This window comes from Marmota flaviventris, chromosome 9, assembly GCF_047511675.1.
Source record: "Marmota flaviventris isolate mMarFla1 chromosome 9, mMarFla1.hap1, whole genome shotgun sequence".
In the NCBI taxonomy this organism is placed as follows: domain Eukaryota; kingdom Metazoa; phylum Chordata; class Mammalia; order Rodentia; family Sciuridae; genus Marmota; species Marmota flaviventris.
In genome coordinates this window covers 81,847,477-81,868,975 of record NC_092506.1, presented here as the reverse complement: position 1 = coordinate 81,868,975, position 21,499 = coordinate 81,847,477, and the positions used below count along the sequence as shown (strand labels likewise).

The 21,499-nt window shown below is 45.6% G+C and overlaps 1 protein-coding gene across 2 annotated transcripts in view; it reads right to left on the bottom strand.

Moving 5' to 3' along the window:
* Positions 1–8,556: 8,556 nt before the first annotated feature.
* Amotl1 (angiomotin like 1) overlaps positions 8,557–21,499 on the bottom strand; it is a 132,518-nt gene continuing 119,575 nt past the window's right edge. For both annotated transcript variants that reach the window (XM_071616632.1, XM_027951410.2), the window contains 4 exons: positions 19,785–19,910; positions 18,499–18,725; positions 15,010–15,285; positions 8,557–13,991 (listed from right to left, as the gene is read on the bottom strand). In XM_071616632.1, coding sequence (XP_071472733.1) covers positions 13,885–13,991; positions 15,010–15,285; positions 18,499–18,725; positions 19,785–19,910 — 736 coding nt within the window. In that variant the 3' untranslated portion in view covers positions 8,557–13,884. The remainder of the gene's footprint in view (positions 13,992–15,009; positions 15,286–18,498; positions 18,726–19,784; positions 19,911–21,499) is intronic.

Below are 21,499 nucleotides of genomic sequence, written 5' to 3'. Positions count from 1 at the left end.
CGTGTTGGCAAATTCCTCCCTTTGCAGGCTGACCTCATTCCCCATTTAATTGGTTGGTTTAGCCCTTGTGTGTGACTTGGCAGATTCACCCCACCTCCACCCCAACAAGGCAAGAGTAAACAAGCTGCTTCCTGGCCCTCTGCAGATCCTGAACTGAGAACTCATGGTCTCAGAATCAATCCCAAGGAACTGTTGGCACCAGCTCTATACAAATAAAAATAGCTGACATAGAATGAGTGCATTAGCTGTGCTGGGGTCTGCACTGAGCACTGGTCAGGCTTGTCCCCCTCTCCTAAAGGGAACTTCTGGGAGAAAGAGGCTGCTATCCCCATTTTATCAATCAGGACACTGATGCACAGGAAGGTTAAATGACTGACTCAGGGTTACACAGCTGAAGGCTAATTTCCAAACCCACAAATCTGACTTTAGGGCCTTCTATGTACTTTAAGTCTTTTTTTAAAGTTAATGTTTTGTAAATATACATGATGGTAGGATTCACTGTGTTAGATTCATATATGTACATAGGGGAGTTAAGAAGATTTAGTCCACTGTTCCTCCTTTATCCCCTGTTCCCCCTCCCTCCCTTTCAATTCCCTTCTAGTACACTGATTTCTTTTATCTTGATGGACCCCACCCCTGCCCTTTCCCTTTCTCTCCCCTACCACTTATTTTGGACTAGCTTCTGCAAATCAGAGAAAACATTCAGCCTTTGACTTTTTGGGACTGGCTTATTTCACTTAGCATGGTAGTCTCCAGTTATAGCCATTTACCAGCAAATGCCATAATGTCATTCTTCTTTATGGCTGAATAATACTCCATTGTATATGTACACCAATTTTTAAAAATATATTTGTCTATTGAAGGACACCTAGGTTGGTTCCATGGGTTAGCCATTGTGAATTGTGCTGCTATAAATATTGACATGGCTGTTGTCACTGTAGTATGCTGATTTTAGATCTTTTGGGTATATGCTGAGGAGTGGGATAACTGGGTCATATGGTACTTCCACTCCTGTTTTTTTGTATTCATACTGTTTTCCAGAGTGGTGGTACTAATTTGCAGTTCCACCAACAATGTTTGAGTGCATTTTTTCACCCACATCCTCACCAACACTTATTTGTATTCTTGATAATTGTCATTCTAACTGGAGTGAGATGAAATCTCAATGTTGTTTTTGATTTGCACTTCCCTAATTGCTGGAGATGTTGAACATTTTTTTCATGTATTTGTTGGCCATTTGTATTTCTTCTTATGATAAATGTCTGTTTAATTTTTTTGCCTATTTATTGATTTGTGTGTGTGTGTGTGTGTGTGTGCGCGCGCGCTCACGCACGCTTTTGAGTTCTTTGTGTCCTGGATATGATATATCCACTATCTGAGGAGTATGTGGCAAATACCCTTCTCTCCTCCTTTAGGCTCAGAGAGGGACCTTCTTAAACACTCCATGGCCAGTGGTCCACTGAGGGGAGGTCATCAATTCACCTATTCATGTTATCACATTGCCGAATGCGGAAAGATTTCATGAGGCAGGGGTGGACTTCCTGGGGCAACATCCTTTTGTTCAACATTCATGTCTTTAAGCCCAACAGTAGTAACAATATTATTACTTATCTCACAGGGTTATTGTAAATATTAAATTAGGTAATGCTCATGATATGCTTAGGACTTGTTAAGTAATCAGGAACTGTCAGCTCTCCCTCCTTGATGTGACTGTGGGCAGTAGCTCTGAAGTGCTTTGCAACAGCTACCGCAGAGCAATTCTGTCATCTAGCAAATACCAGCAGATACAGCATGAATGCAATTGGTCAGCAAAATCTGTTGGTTCAATCTCAGGTTCAGCTCATAAATCACCTTCCCTTTTCAGTGTGACACTCTGGGGCCTTCTGTCCCCATGTTTCCTTCCTAAGGCCAAAGTAGCTATAGTGAGGGAAAGAGACTTTGAGTCACTGGGCTTGCATGGAGCCAAGCTTCACACTTTGGGCTGTCTGACTTTACATAAACAATGTCTTCAAGCCTCAATTTCCAGGTATTTACGATGGGAGGATAATGCCTACCTCACAGTGAGAGGGGAGAATAAAATGAGAAAACGTATGTAAAACAGATGATAGAAGTAACTGACTCTTCAGAAACACAAACAAGAACATGGAGCTCTTCTCTGGTGACTTTCAGGCTGATCCAGACCAAGCCTACCACTTCTCAGTTTACTGATCCACAAGCAGCATAAGGTGCAGGAGTCTGAAAAGTCCCAGCACCCATGCATCATGGGCATAGATGGCCACCACTGCCCCCAAATCACCAAGGGGGCTTGCCCAAATCTGGCTCAGGGGGCATTTTGACCTGACCTTGGGAAAAGGTCCAAGTTCTCTGTTCTCCTTTTCTCCAGCTCTATAAAAAAGGAATCATGACATTTACTTCTAGGTATTTCTGCAGGCCATGGTAACAGCATAAAAGATACACTCAGGCTCTTTAGGAGAAAGGCATTGTGCACAGGCAGGGGAATGCCACTCTTTGAATGACTGGTATCACTCTACGGAAAACAGATGTGAGTGGTGGTGGGTTTTGTGTGTTTGTTACTGGAAGCCCTGATGCAGTGAGCATTCATGGTTCCCTGCAGCCCACAATGACAGGCTGGACTGAGAGCTGCATGTGACCTGAGCAGCAGCTGGTTTGCATTTTGTGATTATTACTTCTGTTTGTTTCGATGTGCAACAGTTGCACATGCCAGGCAAGCTGCACCCTGAGCCCAAGTCTGAGTGTTTGAATAGAAGGGGACAGTGATGTGACAGAAGGAACAGAGAAGGTATTTCTTGTTTATCAATGTATAAAGTACTTCATACACCTATGTTTATTTTTAAAAAGAAGAAGAAGAAAGAAAGAAAGAAAAGTAAGGAGATAGTTATGCTTACTGACACCAGCCAACCCTTTTCTGGGAACAACCAAATTGTGGAGGTAAACAGAACAGAGAAAGTGAAGGGGAGGGAACACTACTGGCTCATTGTGAGCCCTCTCAGTGGCTGTTCCAGGAAGGCTGGGGCAGTGGCACAGGAGGTGGGCACTACTGCTGCTGGTGGAGCTCTCTTCTGTAATGGTGTCCCAGTTGTGAGATTGCCACATGCAAAGCTTGGTGGGGCCTTTGTTCTCATCTGGGGAGGATGTCCATCCTGTCCCCTCCAAGCCTGGACTGCAGTGCAGTCCTGGGAACCAGCCATCAAATTCTTTCACATGTGGAGAATAGCGGAGTCTTAAAACATGTGCCCAGAGACCCTGGTGTACATTTTCCAACAGGTCACATGTTTTTTAAATATACCTATCCTCTGACCTTGATTAGATTTGAACATGAGGCTGCTTGTCATAATGGAAAGGTCTTGACCTTTCGAGTCACCCAAGCCTAGGCTCAAATATCACTTCTGATGATCTGCTTGTGGGGATTTTTCTCCTTTTCCTCTTCCCCTCCTTCCTTTTTTTTTTTTTTTGGGGGGTCCAGAGGATTGAATCCAGGGATGCTTTACCACTGAGCTATATCCCCAGTCTTTTTTTCTCTTTTTTCCTGAAGCAGCATCTTGCTAAGTTGCTGAGATTGGCCTCAAACTTTGGATCTTCCTACCTCAGCCTCACACATCACTGGGATGGCAGGATTGTTCCACTGCACCTGGATGAACTGGGTCTGATTCTACCAGTGAATATCTGTAAAATTTCTGTAAAAATCTAATAGACACTCAAAACAATAGTGCCAGTTTCAGGGTAGGAGCAAAGTCATCGACATCTTTGAACAAAGTCAGACCGGACTAGAGCAGAGTTGAGTTGTGTCAGGAAAAAATATGTTCTTCTCTAGGTCAAAGGGTAAGACATGGGATGGAAAACCAGCCCCCACAGTTAAGGGCTGACAGAATTTTTCTGGATACGAACAGGACAGGAAGCCCAGATTGGCCTGAGCTATCAGCTGGGCCCAAGGTGCCATCAAGTCCTTAGGCTCCCAATGTCGTCGTGACAACACCACCAAGGGCTTGGACTGACAAAAGGAAACACTACCATGTTCTGGAGGAACCCAGGGATGGCATTTGGCCAGGCCTAACTTACTCTTGTGACTTCTGGCCTCTTCTGTGGGGAGAAAAAGAACCTCTCCCCAGCTTCTCCCTGCTCTTAGCTTCCCCTTAACTACCAGGGAAATCTGTGGGGAGCTGGGTGGCAACAAAGGAGCTCCCTTGGATTTCAGGGAGCTCCCTTCCTTCATCCAAGGACATTACACAGCCACAAACCACAAGATACAGCTGTCTACACTGCCAGCGGGATATGCACGTGATCTAGCATTGAATGAAAAAAATCACGTTGTTGGACCTACACAATGTATTTTTAAATTAATATTCTCTCATTCATTACTATGTGTATACTTACATGTCTACAGAAAGAAATTCTCTGAACTGTTAACAATGGCTACTTACAGGGATTTAGAGGAGGGAATAGCTCCTATTTTATATACTCCTGTATCATTTGTTTTTATGACAAATGTGCATTACTTGCATAATAATTTTTAAATAAAATTTTACTGTAGGATCTCCGATCTCCTCTTCCAGTTCCCCCTGACAACAGTCACTGAACATATGCAGTAAGAAGCTTGGAATAATTCACAGTCATCTCAACTGTTAATGAGCATCTTCTCTGGGGATAAGTAAGGGTTCCTACCCCAGACAGATGAGCTGACAGACATTGTGTACATAGTTCACCGTCACAAGAGGCAAACTGGGGCCAGGCTGAAATAGCTGCCACACTGCACAGCATTGACATTTGTGAGGGTGTATTATGTGCTATGCACATTATAACTTTTCTCTCACGAAACCCATAAGATCGATTCATTTAGTCAGCAAACACTCCAGCACCCTGGTGTATAAGGAACTGCATCAGGTGCCTGAGTCACATTAGTGAAAAAAAAAATTGACATGATACTTGCTCTGTGTCATCTTACAAATGAGAAGTTCAGCAACTCTCTGAAGGCAACTCAGTTAATAATAATGGAAGAGAAGTAATTAATTTTGATGTTAGTGACTTGGAATGCCTTCCTGGGGAAAAAGACAGTTGAGTCTCACTTTGAAGAATGAGTTAAGATTTGGGTGGACAGACACAAGGGCATTCCAGACCAGGTGACCCTGCAGGCCGGGGCCAAAATGGAAATGCACATAAATTCTGGTCACAGTGGTGCCTGAGCAGGAGATGAGGTCTTGAACTAAGCCTCTGAGATTGGAGAGATGTGGAAGCATCATGGGAAGGCACAGTGGGCAGGAACAGGGGACTGACTAGCCATGGGGGAGAGGGAGGGAGGAGTCTAAGATAAGGAGGCCAGGTAGTGGATAGAAGAGAAGCAAAGCGGTGAAAGTGGTGGGCAAAATGCCAAGTCCCAGGGGACTGGGTCACCCACATCTAGATATCCATCAGGAGCAGTCAAGGATTGATAAACACTTCTATTTTGCACCTAGCACCTCCGGATCACCATTTGCCTGATGAAATAGAAGAGCAGGAGCCCAGTCCCTGGGTAAGCCTGAGGCAGCTTCTGCTTGTGGATCCTTTATCCCCATGTTGCTTAGCAGGAGCATCCTGTGTTGATTAACAAAGTCCAGAAAACATTAATTACATTTCTGCCTCACAAATAGACCAGAGCCGTTGATGTGGTTGATGTGGCCTGTCCCTTCAGTACAGGCTTCTGCTGGCAATGTCACATTTCCAAAAAGAGCCTCGATAATGATTTTTCAATTAGACATTTGCCTACCAATCACTATTAAGAAATAACTGGCCTCAGAGGTCACAGGCAGTGCACGGGGAGAAGACAGGGACAGTAGGAAGGAGCAGGCTGGGTTCTGCCCTAGAGCCCTTGTCACTTCTCATGAGCCTGTTTCTTCATCTGAAATGCAGGGGTGAAAACATACCATGAGACTGACTGCAGGGCTTTTTTTTCTTTTTTTATGGTGCTGCGGATTGAACCCAGGGCCTTGTGCATGCAAGACAAGCACTCTACCAACTGAGCTATATCCCCAGCCCTACAGGGCTTCTTAACATGAAATAATATTCCAAAGCCAACTCAGTAAATGTTAGGTCACACCTCCCTCAAACATGCAGAGGGCAAAAACAAATCTGGATGTGGTCCTGTGTTATTTATTAGCTTCCACAATTCATGTGCTTGTCATTGTCCTTGAGCCTTATGTTCTCTGTGAACACATTTTAAGTCTCCAAAAATGGGGCACAGCCACCCTTTGATATGCCCTTTGATAGGGTCTCCTTCCGGGCTCCCATAGGCTCCAGATTCAGTTTTTAAAATCATATTTATAAACACATCTCCCAGTATTCTATAAAGGGAAGGGTCTGGAGGGCAACAGCCCCAATAGGAGAGGAAGCAGCTCTGGCTTACCTGTCAGGAGCAGGGGCAGATATAGGGAACACACCGGGCAATGTCATGTTTGATAAAAGCGTGTCTAAAGCAATAGAACATAAAAAACATTGAGTGACAGAAAGTTTTCTTTTATATTGCCAACACGGAACATTTTTCTTTTCTAAGAAGAAATTCCACAGCTCCTGGTTTATTTCTCATTTGTGTCCTAACTCCCGATTACAATGAGCCCAGGCATTTTAAAATGCATTGCCTTTCCCTGCAGCTCTCTGAGGCCCCAGCCAGGCTCTCAGCAGAGGCCAGCATTCCTTTGGGGTACAATGACATGTCCTGCTTGGAATGACTACACAGAACTTCTGGGACTGAGGATTTCTCTCCTGCAGTGTCCAGGGGGCTAAGAGAAGCGCCAGAGCTCAGGGGGCACGTCACAGGAGCTCCAAGCAAGGACTGGGTGAGGGCAGGGAGATGGGTGAAGGTGGAGGAGGCAGCTCTGATGCTTCTCCAGCAGTCTTCCAGGGGCAGTCCTGGACAGGTAGGAGCAAGAGTTCTTTCTTGCTGAGGGAGGCACGGAGGCAGGCATGCAGAAATGGAGTTACTCTGGATGGAAGGCAGGACAGACAAGAAGCCAAGCAGACAGGAGCTGAAGCTCCCCATCTCCCAGGCCCCCCACCCCTTCACAGGCAAGTCCACAGACTCTGGGCAGGTACAGCTGCTTCAAATCCCCACTCTGCCAATTTTCGAGTCTTCCAGTGTCAGTTTAAATCCTCATAAAACGGGATTATGACTTGACTGCTGTGAGGGCTGATGGGGACAATGCATGTAAATCACCAGTGTTTCTTGGGGGACTACAGATGCATTCTTCACAACCACCCCAGCTCATATTTAGGAAGTTTTTCGGTGCTACAGCTAGGAAAGGGTGAGCAGAGACTTGCAGCAGAAAAAGTCAGGGCCAGAGGACAGAGGGCACTGCCCTCCTTAACACAGAGATCCCAGGGTCACATCTCTACCCTGCAGCCTTCACCGGAGGACTCTCCCGAGGTTTATTCTGTTCTGCTTTAGTCACTGAGGTTCTTGGACTAAATTCCACCAATTTACCATGTGACTTCTTTCTACCAAAGCCCCCACCACCACCGTGCCCCATCACCCCAAAGCACTAACAATGCAGTTTCCATGCCCCATGTCCATCCTGGGGCACAGGGGCACCTCCGACTCCTGTCCAGTCCCCAGGGTTCAGGCTGCTTGGGCAAATCCTTGAAGCAGAGCTGTTTCCAGAAGTAACAGGCAGACTCTGAGTCCTGGAACCCCGACAAGGATGCTAGCATGTGATCAAAGAGGACATGCCCCCCATCCCTGTCCCCTGAACTCCCTTTCTCTTGATTTATTTGGAGGAAGCCGGAGGGTAGGTGACCAGCGCCACCATGACTCATTTCCTCCTCAGAACCATGAGCTCCCTGTCAGTGTGGGCTGAGGCCCACAGGGGGCGCTGAAGGCCTCTGGAGCGGAACAATCAGTGGTGCTGCCTCCATGCGGCACAGTGAAATGAAGCATTTATTGAGCACCCAGTATGTACGTTCTTTGGGGAAGAAAAGAGCCAGTGAGAGGGACAGAAGAGCCACTTTGCCATTTTATCCATTTATTATATACAATATTAAGGCACAAGTTTAAGCAGCAAAGAATAGGAAAATCTTTGGCTGACCGACAGCATCCACATTTGCTGTGGGGGACACGCCATGTTCTCAGTCTCCCCCCCCACTCTGTACACAGATCCATCTGGCTGTACACCACCCCTCAATGCAGACCAGCAAAAATGAAGGTGACAAAAGGTCACACTCGATGCCAGATTCTATGGGAGGAACACAGCACACGACAACCAGGCACAGTGAGCACACGCTCAGGCAGGGGGTGCAGTGGCCTGAGGGCGCCATCATTCTGGTGGAACGCACCTGGCTCACCCTGGTGTCACAGAATTTTACACAGATTCTGTTAAGTGCCTCGTTGAGTAAGAGGCTCCAGTGTCCCTCCCTAAAAGGAAAACCACCTTGATTTAAATAGAACCACTGTGGATAAATCTGCTTACATTCTGCTTTGTAATAAATACTCACAGGTGTCTATCTGAGAACAGAATCCTAGGCAAAATTACATGTCAACACAACACTGGGCGTCAAAACTTCAGCAGCTGATACAAGAATATGCTGTATATGTACTGCCTTATATAGAGGACAGTGTTTAACTCTGTGAAGAAGCAAAGTTTCATGACAAAGAAACACCTCAGTCACAGCATACATGACAATAACATGCTCTTAAGTCTAACTCAGTTTTAAAGAATACCTACCAGATATTCATACTAACAAATATGCACTTACATCTGTCGTGTATGCAGAGATGTGAACACATACGAGGCATGGCAAGAGAACAGCCTTCTAAAACAGAATTCTCTAGAAGCTGCACATTCTGCTGAGTACTGTCCTTCCTTAAATGGGCACTTTGAGAGGCTCTGAATCCAAAGACTCATTCCAAGACACTTCAAGATCATTTTTAGAAACAAGAATGGTCTAACTTACTTTAACTGCAAACTTTATTCATTCACCTGTGCTGACAACAACTTGGGATTATTTCCAAAACTTAAATCCATCTTCAAAGGATGGAGATTCCTCACCTCTAAGGGGAATCAAAGGAACATATATCATGTCCTGAAGGTCACTCTAACAGAGGAGTTCCCAAAGTGTTTTCATTACTTAGACAGCACTGCAGTCATCAGTATATAGTCTCCCAAAGGGACACATTTTAAAGGAAGATGGGGTGAGATGAAACACTTGGATTTTCTGAATATTAAGAAATTCTACTCACAACCCTAGAGTCATACCTCATATGTAAGCACTTACATGTACACATCTTAATATATCATTAAATTACTAAATAAGAAAAGGGTACACTTCTTAAAAAGGAAGAGGAAAAGTTGCTCATTAGTTCCAGAAGAAATTCTTTTACTGAAATGCTGACCTTTGCATGCTCCCAGCTGGCCAGTTTCTGGAAACTTCTTAATTATCCTTTCCATCTCTGTGGATCCACACACCAGAGGCAAATGCACTAAACAATTCTCACATCAAATGAAAACATTTCAAACACATGGATTAATTAGCAGGAAAAAAAAGAAAAAGAAAAGAAAGTCAACATTTATAAAGGATATAGCATGGTTGCCTCAGGTTTGGGGATATGGAGAAGCTATTGGTAGATACTCTCTGGCTTCTTAAAGCCTTCACCATTAAAAATTCTCATAAGATCCCACTTGAAATGGCCACAAGACTCCTTTACCTACGAAGTGTACAATGTCATTCAGGAAACACGGAAAAACATGCTCCTCAGTTGCTCCAGTGCAGACATGGAGCACGACTTTGGTTTTGGGAAGCATATCTCTTTGCTCAGTATAGGTCCTTGCAGTCCCCATGTGAGCTGCCTGTCTTGAAATCTTTTAAACCCCATCTCTTCTCTACTGTCTCCTAGGACCCCAGCCCCAGTTATGTTTGCATCCCCTCTGGGATTCTGAAGGCTGTCAGGGAGGACAACTTCTCATACCCCCTGCACTGCAAAAAGGTGCTTTAGTGACTGCCTCACAAGGACCCAGGGAAAGAGGCCAACCCAGGTGAGAATGGATAGGAGTAATGACTGGCTGCAGGGACATTCTGAAAGCCTCTTTCCTGAGCAACAGATCCACAAAGTTCTCTGTTCCAAGTTCAGAACTTATTTGGAGCAACTGTTTGGATATCCATTCTTAGCCCTGTAGACTCACAAGGGTTCCAAAGGGCAGCCCTCATGGGACTGTAGCCAGAGGGGCTCTGTCATCTCTGCCCTCCCAACCAAAGCCTGGGTAGAACTAGGCAGCCCTACCTGGCAGGCATGGAGAGAACAAGTGAACTCCACACTGTCACTGGCCACCAAGCTGTGGGAAGCAGAAGGAATGCCAAGAAAAGAAAATGCTGAGCAAGTGTTCTGTACATGCTCTGAGATTTTTGAAAAACAATGTTTTTCCTGGCAGCTTAGCTATGTGAATCCACAGCAGTAATAGTTCTTGTGTACAGAACTAGCTAGTTAGTGAATGTCTAGTAAACCCAACAACTTCTAATATTCCATATCTCATACCCTGGCATCACACAGAAACGACCCGACAACCCATTCAAGGATGAAGCCAAATTACTCTGGGATACTTTCATGAAAAGCCAAAGTCTTATTTTACCCTTCATCTGGAGACAGGATCCTCAAATTATATGATCAGATGTCCCTGGGAACTTCTGAAAAAGTCTAGAACTCCAGAAAATGTGAACATTTTTTTTTTTTTTTTATGTAACCAACTAATTTATCTACAGGAATCAAACTTAGGGCTTCTCTTGGTAGGTATTAAGCACTCCACCACTGAGCCACAGCCACAGCCTGTAAGTATTTTTCAGATATATTTTGTAGCTGTGCTCGGAATAGAACACAAAGATCTCCAGCTATGCCTGGTGTTTATGGGCAATTCTAGAAGTTTTAGGTCTAGTCCTATTTCTTAGGCCCTGAGAGGTGTGGCAGACAGATGTGTGTGTGTGTGTGTGTGTGTGTGTGTGTGTGTGTGTGTGTTTACAAGCACATTACAAAGTCACAGAGAATCCAGATGAAGTGCTGCAGGTCATGTTTAAGGCCAGGAAACCTGTGGTTTAGGCTCCTCTTTAAGCCTTTGCTTTAAATCCTAGCTTGTCCTGGTTGTGAGGCTTTGAGGAGAGACTTCTCCCTCCTGAGCCAGTTTCTGCATTCCTGTAATGAGGACAGTAAACTTACCCCTGCAACCCAGGGAGATTTCACTACAGTGCTCACATATGGTCAGTATTAAAAAATACAGCTAGCATTCTTCTCAAAATCAGATGATGTAAGACATCGTACAGCACCTGTAGTCCCTTTGTCCTACAGGCAAGCTAGGTTTCAAGCAAACAACGATGCTGAAAAGTCCCTGGCTGTCAGGAGATCTCCCACAGAAGAAAACACATGAAGGCCAGAGATCCCCTTTCTCAAGGAGGGGTCATAATAGGTTAGAAAAAAGAAGACTGGCACAAGCCACACACAACTGTAATTGAAGCCCTGAAAAACGGTGTTTCCATCTGTATTCTGAAAGATCTTTGACGATGCAGGGGGTCCCACGAGAGCAAGCCTCATGCCCAAGAATGCCAATCTCGTGTTCGGAACATGCAGATCAGGCTTTGGGGGGAAACTGGGCTATGGCTCTCGGTTTTACCCATTGCTGGGGAGACAGCCTAAGTCTGGGGTGGCTCAGTCATGGCAGTGGAGCTGGCAGAGGTGACTTCCCATCATTGGACACTTTGCTTTCTGGTCTCTATCCAACATTAATAGGGGTACAAATGTCATTAAGAGAGTTAGTTGCGATTCACTCAGCCTCATTCCTGTGAAAAATTGACGGGGAACAGAGACTGGTGGGATCCCTCTGCCCCATCCCTACCCTAGCCATACTTAACCCTTTCCCCACTGAGGAGGACTCTCCCATATACCAGGGCATGGAGCCAACTCACGTCTCAGAGCTGCCTCACTTTCCCATTCTGTACAGTAGTTGCTCTGATGTTCCACGTGAGACTACAGGAGAAGCAGGTAGCACAAAGCTCAGGACCCACCCCACAGCAGGGCTCGGAGCATTAGTTCCCAATCACTCTGTCATGTTAGACAGATCAGAGGCCTTCTGGCCAAGCCATGTGTTTCCTCCCTCCCCTTTCTGGCTCTCACCTCTCGTCTTCTTTCTGTTACCTCAATGTGGGGATGCTCTAACTTTGCCCAGTTACACTGTGATCATCAGTCCTAAAATAAGCTACCCAAGCTAAGTTTCTGAGTAGTATTGTCTTCAGTGCTCATTTAGGAGGTACCGAAGTCTTAAACCTAGGGCTTGTTCCCTCCCACCCCTCCATCCCCTTCTCCAAAGTAAGCATGAGGAAAGGGGCCTGGGAAAGCATGGATCCAGCTGACCTGGGAGAAAGATTCAGGACCCTGCAAGAGCAGATGACACCAGATGAGCTTCCCCTCTTGTCTAAGCCAGCATCTCCTGGATTTGGACGGGCAGCTTTGTGAACATCACAGCAGGGGTGCAAGAGGCCCACTTCCTCACTCACTCCTGGCTCTTGTCCCATGGCATTTCTGTCTTACTCTGGATACACTATCACACAACTGAAATCTTGAAAAAACCTGACCACATTGTATACATACTGGCCTGACAGATTACAAAGCAAGTTCATGGCAGAAGCTGAGGCAGAGAAGTCTATAGGCTCCGCAACAGCAGGCAGAGGAGTGTGCAGGGCAGGGGAGAGTGGTAAACATGCTTGTGAGCCCCAGATATAAGGAAGTAGTACAAAGGTGCCTGGCAAGATTCCCCATGCCACTGAGACGACTGTTTGTAAACTGTCATCCATTTCCTGCAGAGCTATCCTGAAAGTCTTACCCTAGCAGAAAAATGGGATGTCAGGTTCCTTGCAAGAAAGATGACGTGAGACAAAAAAGCCAGTGCCGTGATCTTGATGCAAGATCTCACAGTGACCTACGGAACCCTCTGTCCCGTCAAAGCGGACAGTCAGCATGAGATTCACAGCTGCAGCCCACTGTGCAAAGGTGGAGAAAGCAGCCGGGAAGCCAGCAGGTGGCTTGTCCTACTGGCCATTATTACACATAGCAAGAAGGATGACAGTCAGATGCTGCTGTCCTAAGTCCCACACCTAAGGAAGGCTGTCATGTCTTAAAAAGAAAACAAATGACGGAACAATGAAAAAGTAAAACGACAGCAAGTAAAGCAGAGAAACTCAAGAGAAGTGAAGGAAAATAAAGACCAAGATCATAATGCTCCCATCCTGTTTAGAAAACACTGCTGAATCCAGAAAACCTAAGAAGCCCATAAATCTCCTGAAAATTCAAACCCAAGAGGTAATTAGGTGAAGCCCGCCTTTGAAATTCTCCATGACCCTGGACATTTCTTCTTGCTGCCAAACCTCCACACACTCATGGGACACCCCACAATGGTAAGGCGGGCTACATTATATCAAGATGGGCTCTAGAGATTTCTAGAAGGTTCTTCTTAAGCCAAACATGCTAAGAGGCAAGGAGAATGGGGATATTCCAAGGAAGGCCCATGTTTAGGTTTATCTGTTTATAACCAGAGAATGGGGTATACACAGAGCCTTCCCAGGAGGTACAATTTCTATACAATAAAAAATTCCATTTCCTATTTCTTCTTCTTAACTTTGTTTCCAAACCTACATGCATATCTTCTCCCTTCTGCTATATGCTCTAAAAATGCATAGCTCTCTCTTCTCTCTGCAGTCACGTAGGTCTCTTGTTTTTAACAACTATAAAAAATGTTCTTATTAATCTGAAATCTTATCAGTTCATATCATTCCTGGTTTCCCATCTGCAACCTTCCTGATCTTTCTTTTCCTCTGCCACTCTCCTTGTTTGTCAGTGTTCCATAATGACATTCAGCAGGGATGACAGAGTTAGATGAGAACTTCCATCATCTCTCCATCAGGGAACTCGGGCTTGTGCAGCAAGCTGCTCACGCGGCCTCTGTGCTCCGGTGACTTCCCGTGGCCAGAAGAGTTCTCTGCCAAATAGAGAGGGAATAACATCAGCATTCCTCAGGAAGAGCAGAGGCTTTATGAGCTCTCTCTACAACAAATTCATTTCAAATGCTGGGGCTCTCCTGGGAGTCTCACTCACCACAGAGTATTCAGGAAAGGCCTAAGTAATCCATCTCACAGTGGAAAAACGATGAGTGACTAGACCAGGATTCAGATACAAATGAAAATGAGGACCTTGATGGAAGAGGATTAAATGGAAAAGATGACACTGGGCCTTTGTGCAGAACCTGCACACCCACTCTCCCTCCACTCAAAACCACCAAGCACTCCCTACAGGCTAGGCACTTCTTACAAATTCCATTTCTTACTTGGAAAAGCATATCCCAAGAATTACATCTACAAAAAATGACAATACTGAACTTACCTGTCCGTTTTGGAGGGTGAAAACAAAGACCACACCCCCTTGGAGGAAACAGGTAACACATGTCCCCAAGGAATTCCCACCTCCTCCAAAGAATTCCTGAAAAGAGCTATTCCCAGAATTATGATTGTCCAAGGCCAAGTCTACTCTTCCCCTGGACACTTTGGACTCACCCTCCCTAGCTTTCTTCTCTTAAATATTTAAAACAACTCATAAGAATTGGCCCAAGTGCTGTGGTGCAATTAAAGCAACTCTGAGTTCACTCGACTTCCCCTTCAATGAGCCTGTCTTCCACGGAGGCCTGGATCCTTGGCAAGTTAATGCCTTGAAGGCACCATCTATGAACCTGGGGACCAAATGTACTGGAGGGCACTCATACCCTAATATCCCTCAGAGGTGCTGTCCTCGCTCCTTCTGGGGAAAGTAAACATTACAGGGTGGACTGGAGCTGGGTGCTCATTTTACATGGTAATGACTTAGGAGTGTCTTTGCACATTTTATCACCATGATGACAAAGAGTAAGCAGAGCCTATAAGTGCTGCTGCTCCCTCTCCAGCTCAACAAAAACCTCCTTCCAGGGCCCACATGGCTCGGTGGGGTCTCGAACATAGAGGACATACCGGTTTTCTCTGTAGTCCCTTTGGTGGCTGGGTGTTTCAGGACGGGGCTGTTGGAGGGGGTGGTGCTCAGCCTGCCGCGGTTGGGGAGCGAGGCCATGTTGGGCCACAAGAGTTCAGTGCTCTTGTCAGTCTGGGTGCTGCTGTCCTTGCTGCCTGTCTTCACGTGGGCACTGCTGGCTGACGTTACAGAAGCCGCAGGGGACAGTACAGAGGCCGGTGGAGTTGGCAGCAGAGGGGCAGAAGCATGCTCATGGTGCTCTTTCCCCAGCAGCAACCCTGAGGGCAGAAAAAGAGTTTTTTTCAGTGATAGTCTTCTCTTTTCTTTTAAAAACGAAACCTGGAAATTGTTTCCTTCTTGACTGAGGATTGCTTCGTTCATTGATTGACTCATTCACCAAGCACTTAATACACACTTTTTGTGACAAACACTGAGAGAATAAAAACGTGAGCGACTCAGTCCCATCTCTAAAAAATGGTAGTTTTTTTTTTTTCTGCAGAGGAGGAGGAGTCATCAGGTTATAATAAAAGTCATAGGATGAAATTATTCATAGGATGGTGTCCACAAACAAATAACATGTTACAGGAAAGAGTGAGGAGACTCCTGCAAGGCTTTCTAGAGACCACACTTACTTTACCCAACATGTCCCGGGGAGATTCTGGGGGAGACATGCTACACCTGAGGAAAATTAAAAGGCCTCCCTGGTCCTAGACATGTTCCCACTGGCCCTTTGCTTTTCTGAGATGCTGCTCTGTCTGGGCTGTGTAGTATGTATCCCTTTCACTTGTTCTGCCTTTGATCATCACATAGCACATGAGATGGGTGTGACCTTCCAAGACGTCAGTCAATCTGCTGACAGCAAGACATCATGAAGCTAGACTCAACTCCCTGAAACCTGACCTCTTGCCTCATTTGAATGGCTTATCCCCAATAAAACTCAGGTTCTAGGTATGCTCACTCTCTTTCTTGCCTGCCTTGCCCCCTTTGTGGGAGCTGTGGCTGAGGAGTGGTCACTGAACCCAAAGAAAAGGTACTTTTCTGTGTCTGTGTCTTCTTTAGTCAGCCAAAATTCACTTGGAGTGACCCTGACTGGTCAGTCGTGTGTCTCCTACTGCCAGATTCGAAAACAAATGTCTTCCCTGGCTGGGACAACCACCAAGTCGTACATGTTATTCCCCCACAGAGCTATGGCCCCCAAGAAGAAGGAGCCAGCTGGGCTCCTGGAAAGGGCCACTGAGCCTTGTCCTTGACCTCCCCAGAAAGTGGTGAGGCTGGGGTGGGAAAGAGGGCATGCTGGCTTGGAGGAGGGAGGTATGGAGAGCAGAGGCATCTATTTTCCTCAGTCTTCCTACAAAGCTGGATAGGAAGGTAACTTTTCTATTTTTAAATAGAGCACACATTTCAGAAAAGTGCCAGCACTCAGAACTCTGGTCTATAGGAGAAGTGGTAAGCACAATCAAGTATTTGTTCATTTGTCTTAGTAAGGACCCAGCAATTCAGAAGGTATTCTTGCCAGAGCTGTTCAAGGTGCCCATTCATAACTCAGGGAATTTCAGTGTGACCATGTTATATTTCTCAAAATGCAACGTGCCTGGCAATTACTTGGCTGTATGGCTATAATGAAGAAATGATGCAGGAACTGGGCCTGAGCTTCTCTGCCTTTCTGTCGGTCCACGGACCACACTTTGAGTAGTAAGGGCAACCGGCCTTTCAAATTCCTTAACCAGGGTTGCCTGGGCATCCACTCTGCTCTCTAACTGGTCTAGGATAGCGAAGTGTCCTTGGGATGGTGTTTGATGATCCCAGCTGCTGTCCTAGGGCTTAACACATTATCTTACTTTGTATTCCACAACTTTCTTGTGAGGTAGGTCTTATCCTCTGTCAACAGAGAAGGAAATGGAAGCTCAGAGAAATTAACTTCTCTCAGCTAAGAAGCAACAGGAAGGGAGTCAAACCTAGCCATGCCTGATCTGGAGCTCAGCCTACACTCTTTCCTCCTGAACCTGCCTGGTGAAACTCTGGAGTCTGACAAGATGTTCTCAGGGTGAATGGGTTGAGTAAATCACTAGGCAGCTTCTCTCCTATGAGCCTCTGAGCAGTAAGGAAGGTGGACACTGTCATCTCTGCCTCCTCCCAAAGCTGATCAGGTAAGAGAAGACAAAAATGTGGGGGACTGAATGAATGCCTCTGCCTGGACCCTAGGGGTCCCTCCCTGTTTTTGTGAGACATGGACACCAATTACAATAACAGAGAGGAATATGGTGCAGACAATACAGCCACTCTTCCTTCAGGTCAAGGTCTGTGGCTCCCAGACCTGATTTAGAACTGCTAAATCCTGGGGAAAAGACACTAGAGTGTTTGCCTGGCTGTAGGTCAAAACATGGGCTTCTCCCAGAGACATTTCCACCAGAGCTGAGCAAATTTCAAACTCCTTAACCAGGGCTGCCTGAGCATCGCCTCTGCTCTCTCACTGGGCTAGGATAGCTAAGTGTCCTTGGGATGGGGTTTGATGATCCCAGCTGCTGTCCACACATGTCCTCTTTGAAGTGAATTTCCTTTGAGGGCAGGGGCTGCTACGGCCACCAGTGGAGGGACTTCAAACAGTGATTCTAGCTAGGAGCCTTTGATCCCCCCAACTCTGTTGGGTTCATATGGAAGCTCTTATCCCCTCTGGAACAAAGCAGCCAGGCTCCTCTGGGGTCCCGTGCTGGGGAAAGTTGGCTCTGGGCTCAGCAGAGAAACAAAAACACACACTGACCCAGGTACATGCATCAAAGAAGGGCCAGATCCCTGGAGTTGCCAGAATGCAGGGGAAGGGAGTAGAGCGTGTGTGTGTGTGTGTGTGTGTGTGTGTGAGAGAGAGAGAGAGAGAGAGAGAGAGAGAGAGAGCGAGCTGCCCACTTCCTCTCCTCACTAACCCAGGCAGTCAAGGAATACTGCCCTCCCTTCAGGAAATCCACTTCTGGCTAGGACCACACTTGTAGAATTCTCAAAATTCTGCTTGCACAACAACAACAACACAGCAAGAGCCACCACCTCACACTTGAGAGCACTTCCTCCAACATGCTTCCCCGTCATCTCACATGGCCTTCCCATGCCCCATGGGGCAAAGCAGGGCAGACCTGAACTCTTTCTAGACACAGAAGCAAAGGCTTGGAGCAGAGCCCAGTTGAGAGGCCTGATGTATCTAAGCCTTTTCTATTAGGACATTTTGGTGTGTCACCTCAAATTTCAACAATAATGACATGGGTCCACTTAAGGCTAACAACTACTCTGCTGCCTTCAGAATTTACACAGGGCTTCCACATAGCCCATTTAATTTCTACAACCAAAGTATGACTGATTGTCTGTCCCAACTTACAGAGGAGTAAACTAAGATGAGGAAATATTTAGGGAAATTCCTGTGTCCCACAAATGGCAGGAAGACCGCCTCTCAGTACTTGTGTGATCTTGCTTTCTAGATCCTGGTCTGAAGGAGGAGTGGGGCTCACCTATGCTGCCTTTCCAGGTCTTCTCTTCCTTCTTCTCTTCGGCCAGCTGGTTGCTGGTAAGTGAGGTCTGGCGGGAGTGTGCCCCAGAGGCCGCCGCGATGGACGGGACAGAGCGAGCTGGCCGAAGGCTGGAGGAGTCAGTCTTCCCAGCATCCTTACGGGATCGCTGCTGGAGGACTTTAATCATGGCATCCTTCTCAATGATTTTGGCATGGAGATTCTTAATACTGTGAAACAAATCAAAACAGTCTTAATAAAGTTTATTTAGTTAGAAAAATCTGAAACATATTTCTCAGGTTGTCCTGGAGACTTAAACTGAAACTCAGGGTGGAGAGTCAAGTACAGTACAAGTCTTCAAATATTCAGAATTTTCAAATTGCATAAGGTGGGTCTTTTGTAGTAGGTCAAAAGGGCATACCTTTCTCTGACACCTCAAGAGAGTGGGACTTCTGGGAGGTGTGGTGAGAATGACCATGGCCACCTGCTAGAGACTCCCTGGACCAATGTGCTTGGGACCACATTTAGCAGGTCTAGTACGGGAAGCAACAGAGGAACCCAGAAACTAAGGCTCAAACGGGTGAGCTTCTTCACATTCTAAGGGGAAAATGAAGATATGGAAGAAGGTTCTTTTCCCTCATGGATGGCCCAAAGTGGGAACCAGAAAATACCTGAGTTCATTTCACAACTCTGATAGTGACTACTGATGGCTCAACCATGCAACCCTATTTTCACATCTCCACAGGTCCTCAGGTAGTCAAGTGGGGCAGGCTAGTTTTATAACGTTAAAAAGCCCGCAGGTAATCTTGTGCAGCCCCACAGAGAATGAGTTAACCAAGTTCCTTATCTTTGGCTAGAATATGTAAACTCTGGCTCAAAAACCTCTGGATCTTTGGAATAGAATTGGTTTCTCCTTTCCAGCCCATAAAGTCTGGAAGGTAAAAGAGATGTACACCCAGAAATAGCACAGGCATCTAAATTCTCCCTTCCTTACACTCAGCCTCCATCCTAAAGCCTACACTGACTTGCAGCAATGCCCCCAAAAGCACCAACACCAGTCCTCCTGCTAAGTGAAGCCACCTGCTTAGGTGTGAACCTTTCCCTTCTCTCCAGGGCAGGTGAAAGTCTTTGGAGACCTCAAGCTCACAGAATTCAGAACAGGCCAGAGAAGCAATCCTCTCTGAAAGGGCTATAGTGGGGGTGCTATAGCAGCTGATGGTCCCACTTGGGTGAAGTGTAAGCTGTCAGAGTGGTGCCCAAGGGTTCCACTGCACACAGAGGTCCCTTACGTGTACTCCATGTCCTGACACCTCCTGTTGGCCTGCACCACTTCCTCCTCCTCCTGCCAGATGTGGGCCTCCAGTGAGCTCTCGCCATAGCTGCCATTCCTTGAGTGGTTGATGATGGTGGTGTCCCTGGGAACACAGGACATGCACTGGATCACAGAGCCTTCTTGCTTATTTTCAACACAGACACAGAATGGACAATCTGGTGTTCATGATGGAACAGAGATTTTCTCTTTACCTTCCCCTGGATCTTAAAAGCCTCCTGTCTCCACTTCCTCGCTCATTTATCAATCTCATCAAATCCAACAAAATGTGCAAATGCTCATGAACAGGCAACCAAAGGGTGCATGCTAACAACATCCACAAACTCCTTCACCCAGTTTCCTTTCTTATATCCTGGCCAATTCGCCTCCTGAACTTGAAAGAAGTAAGATAGTGTCTAGGGAAAGCAAAATAGAATTCAATATCAAACTTGTCTGACCCTTCTACTAAGAACTTTGCATATTAATCTATGTGGTAGGTTATAAATATATAGATGGGGCACCTATGGATTTCATCTACTGGCACGGGGATACTTTATCATTTTATTTACTGGTGTTTCTATGTTTGGATTTTTCATACTCATCTCACTCTTCCAATCAGAGTTAAAAGTTCCACCTGTATGTATCATCTACACAGCAGTATTTCGGTATTTTACAGTAAAAGCAAAAGGATTCAGTAATGGATAGATGCTGAGATTGATCTTCTTGGGCAGAGAGGCCCCATGCTGAATTCTCTCTTCCTGTCTCTATGCTGCTTCCCTTCTTGTTTTATGGGCTCTTGCCTAGGATTCAGGTCAGTTCAAAGTAACAAACATACAGGGTACCGGGAAGAAAGATGAAGATGACAGACACATGGTACTGAAAGTTCAGTTGAGGTGGGCAGAGAGAACACAAGGACAAGATGTAGGTAAATGAAAAAGCAGTTCATCCGAAAGCAGGTGTCTGAAAAGAGCCGGTCAGAGATAACTATTCCTGGGCTGGGGTTGTGGCTCAATGGTAGGGCGCTTGCCTAGCATGTGTGAGGCACTGGGCTTGATTCTCAGCACTGTATATAAATAAATAAATAAATAAATGTCCATTGACAACTAAAAAATTTTTTTTCAAATGATAACTATTCCTACCACTAATTTTGTCAATTTAATCTCTCCAAATTCAGTGATAAGCAAAAATATAATGAGCCATTTTTGTGATATATGTTAAGATACACAATAATGCCTGATTATGTGAATACTAAATTCATAAGAAATAATCCAACTAAATATTTCACATCTCTTTAACTTCATATTCCAAGGCTACAATCATATTGAAAGCCTTAAAGCTTTTTCTAGATTATCCAAAAACAGTAAAACAACAACAAAACAACAACAAAAAAACCAGAGGCCCCTTTTTCACAAGAGCTATCAATGAATGAGCATTATTTCATGCAGGACTGGGCAAAGCATGGTACACGTGGTCTCTCATGTAGTTCTTATAATGTGTGTAGCAGGTATTAGCCCCCAGTGTACAGATGAAACCAGGGCCAGATGACTTTTCCAAGAACACCCAATTAGTAAATGGTGGACACTGATTCAAATTCAGAGAGTGATAACTCCCATGTCCATGTCCATTCTACTACACTTCTTGAAGTTTCATTTGCCTTTATGAAGCAGGCTTCAGCCAAGGTACACATAAAGAGGG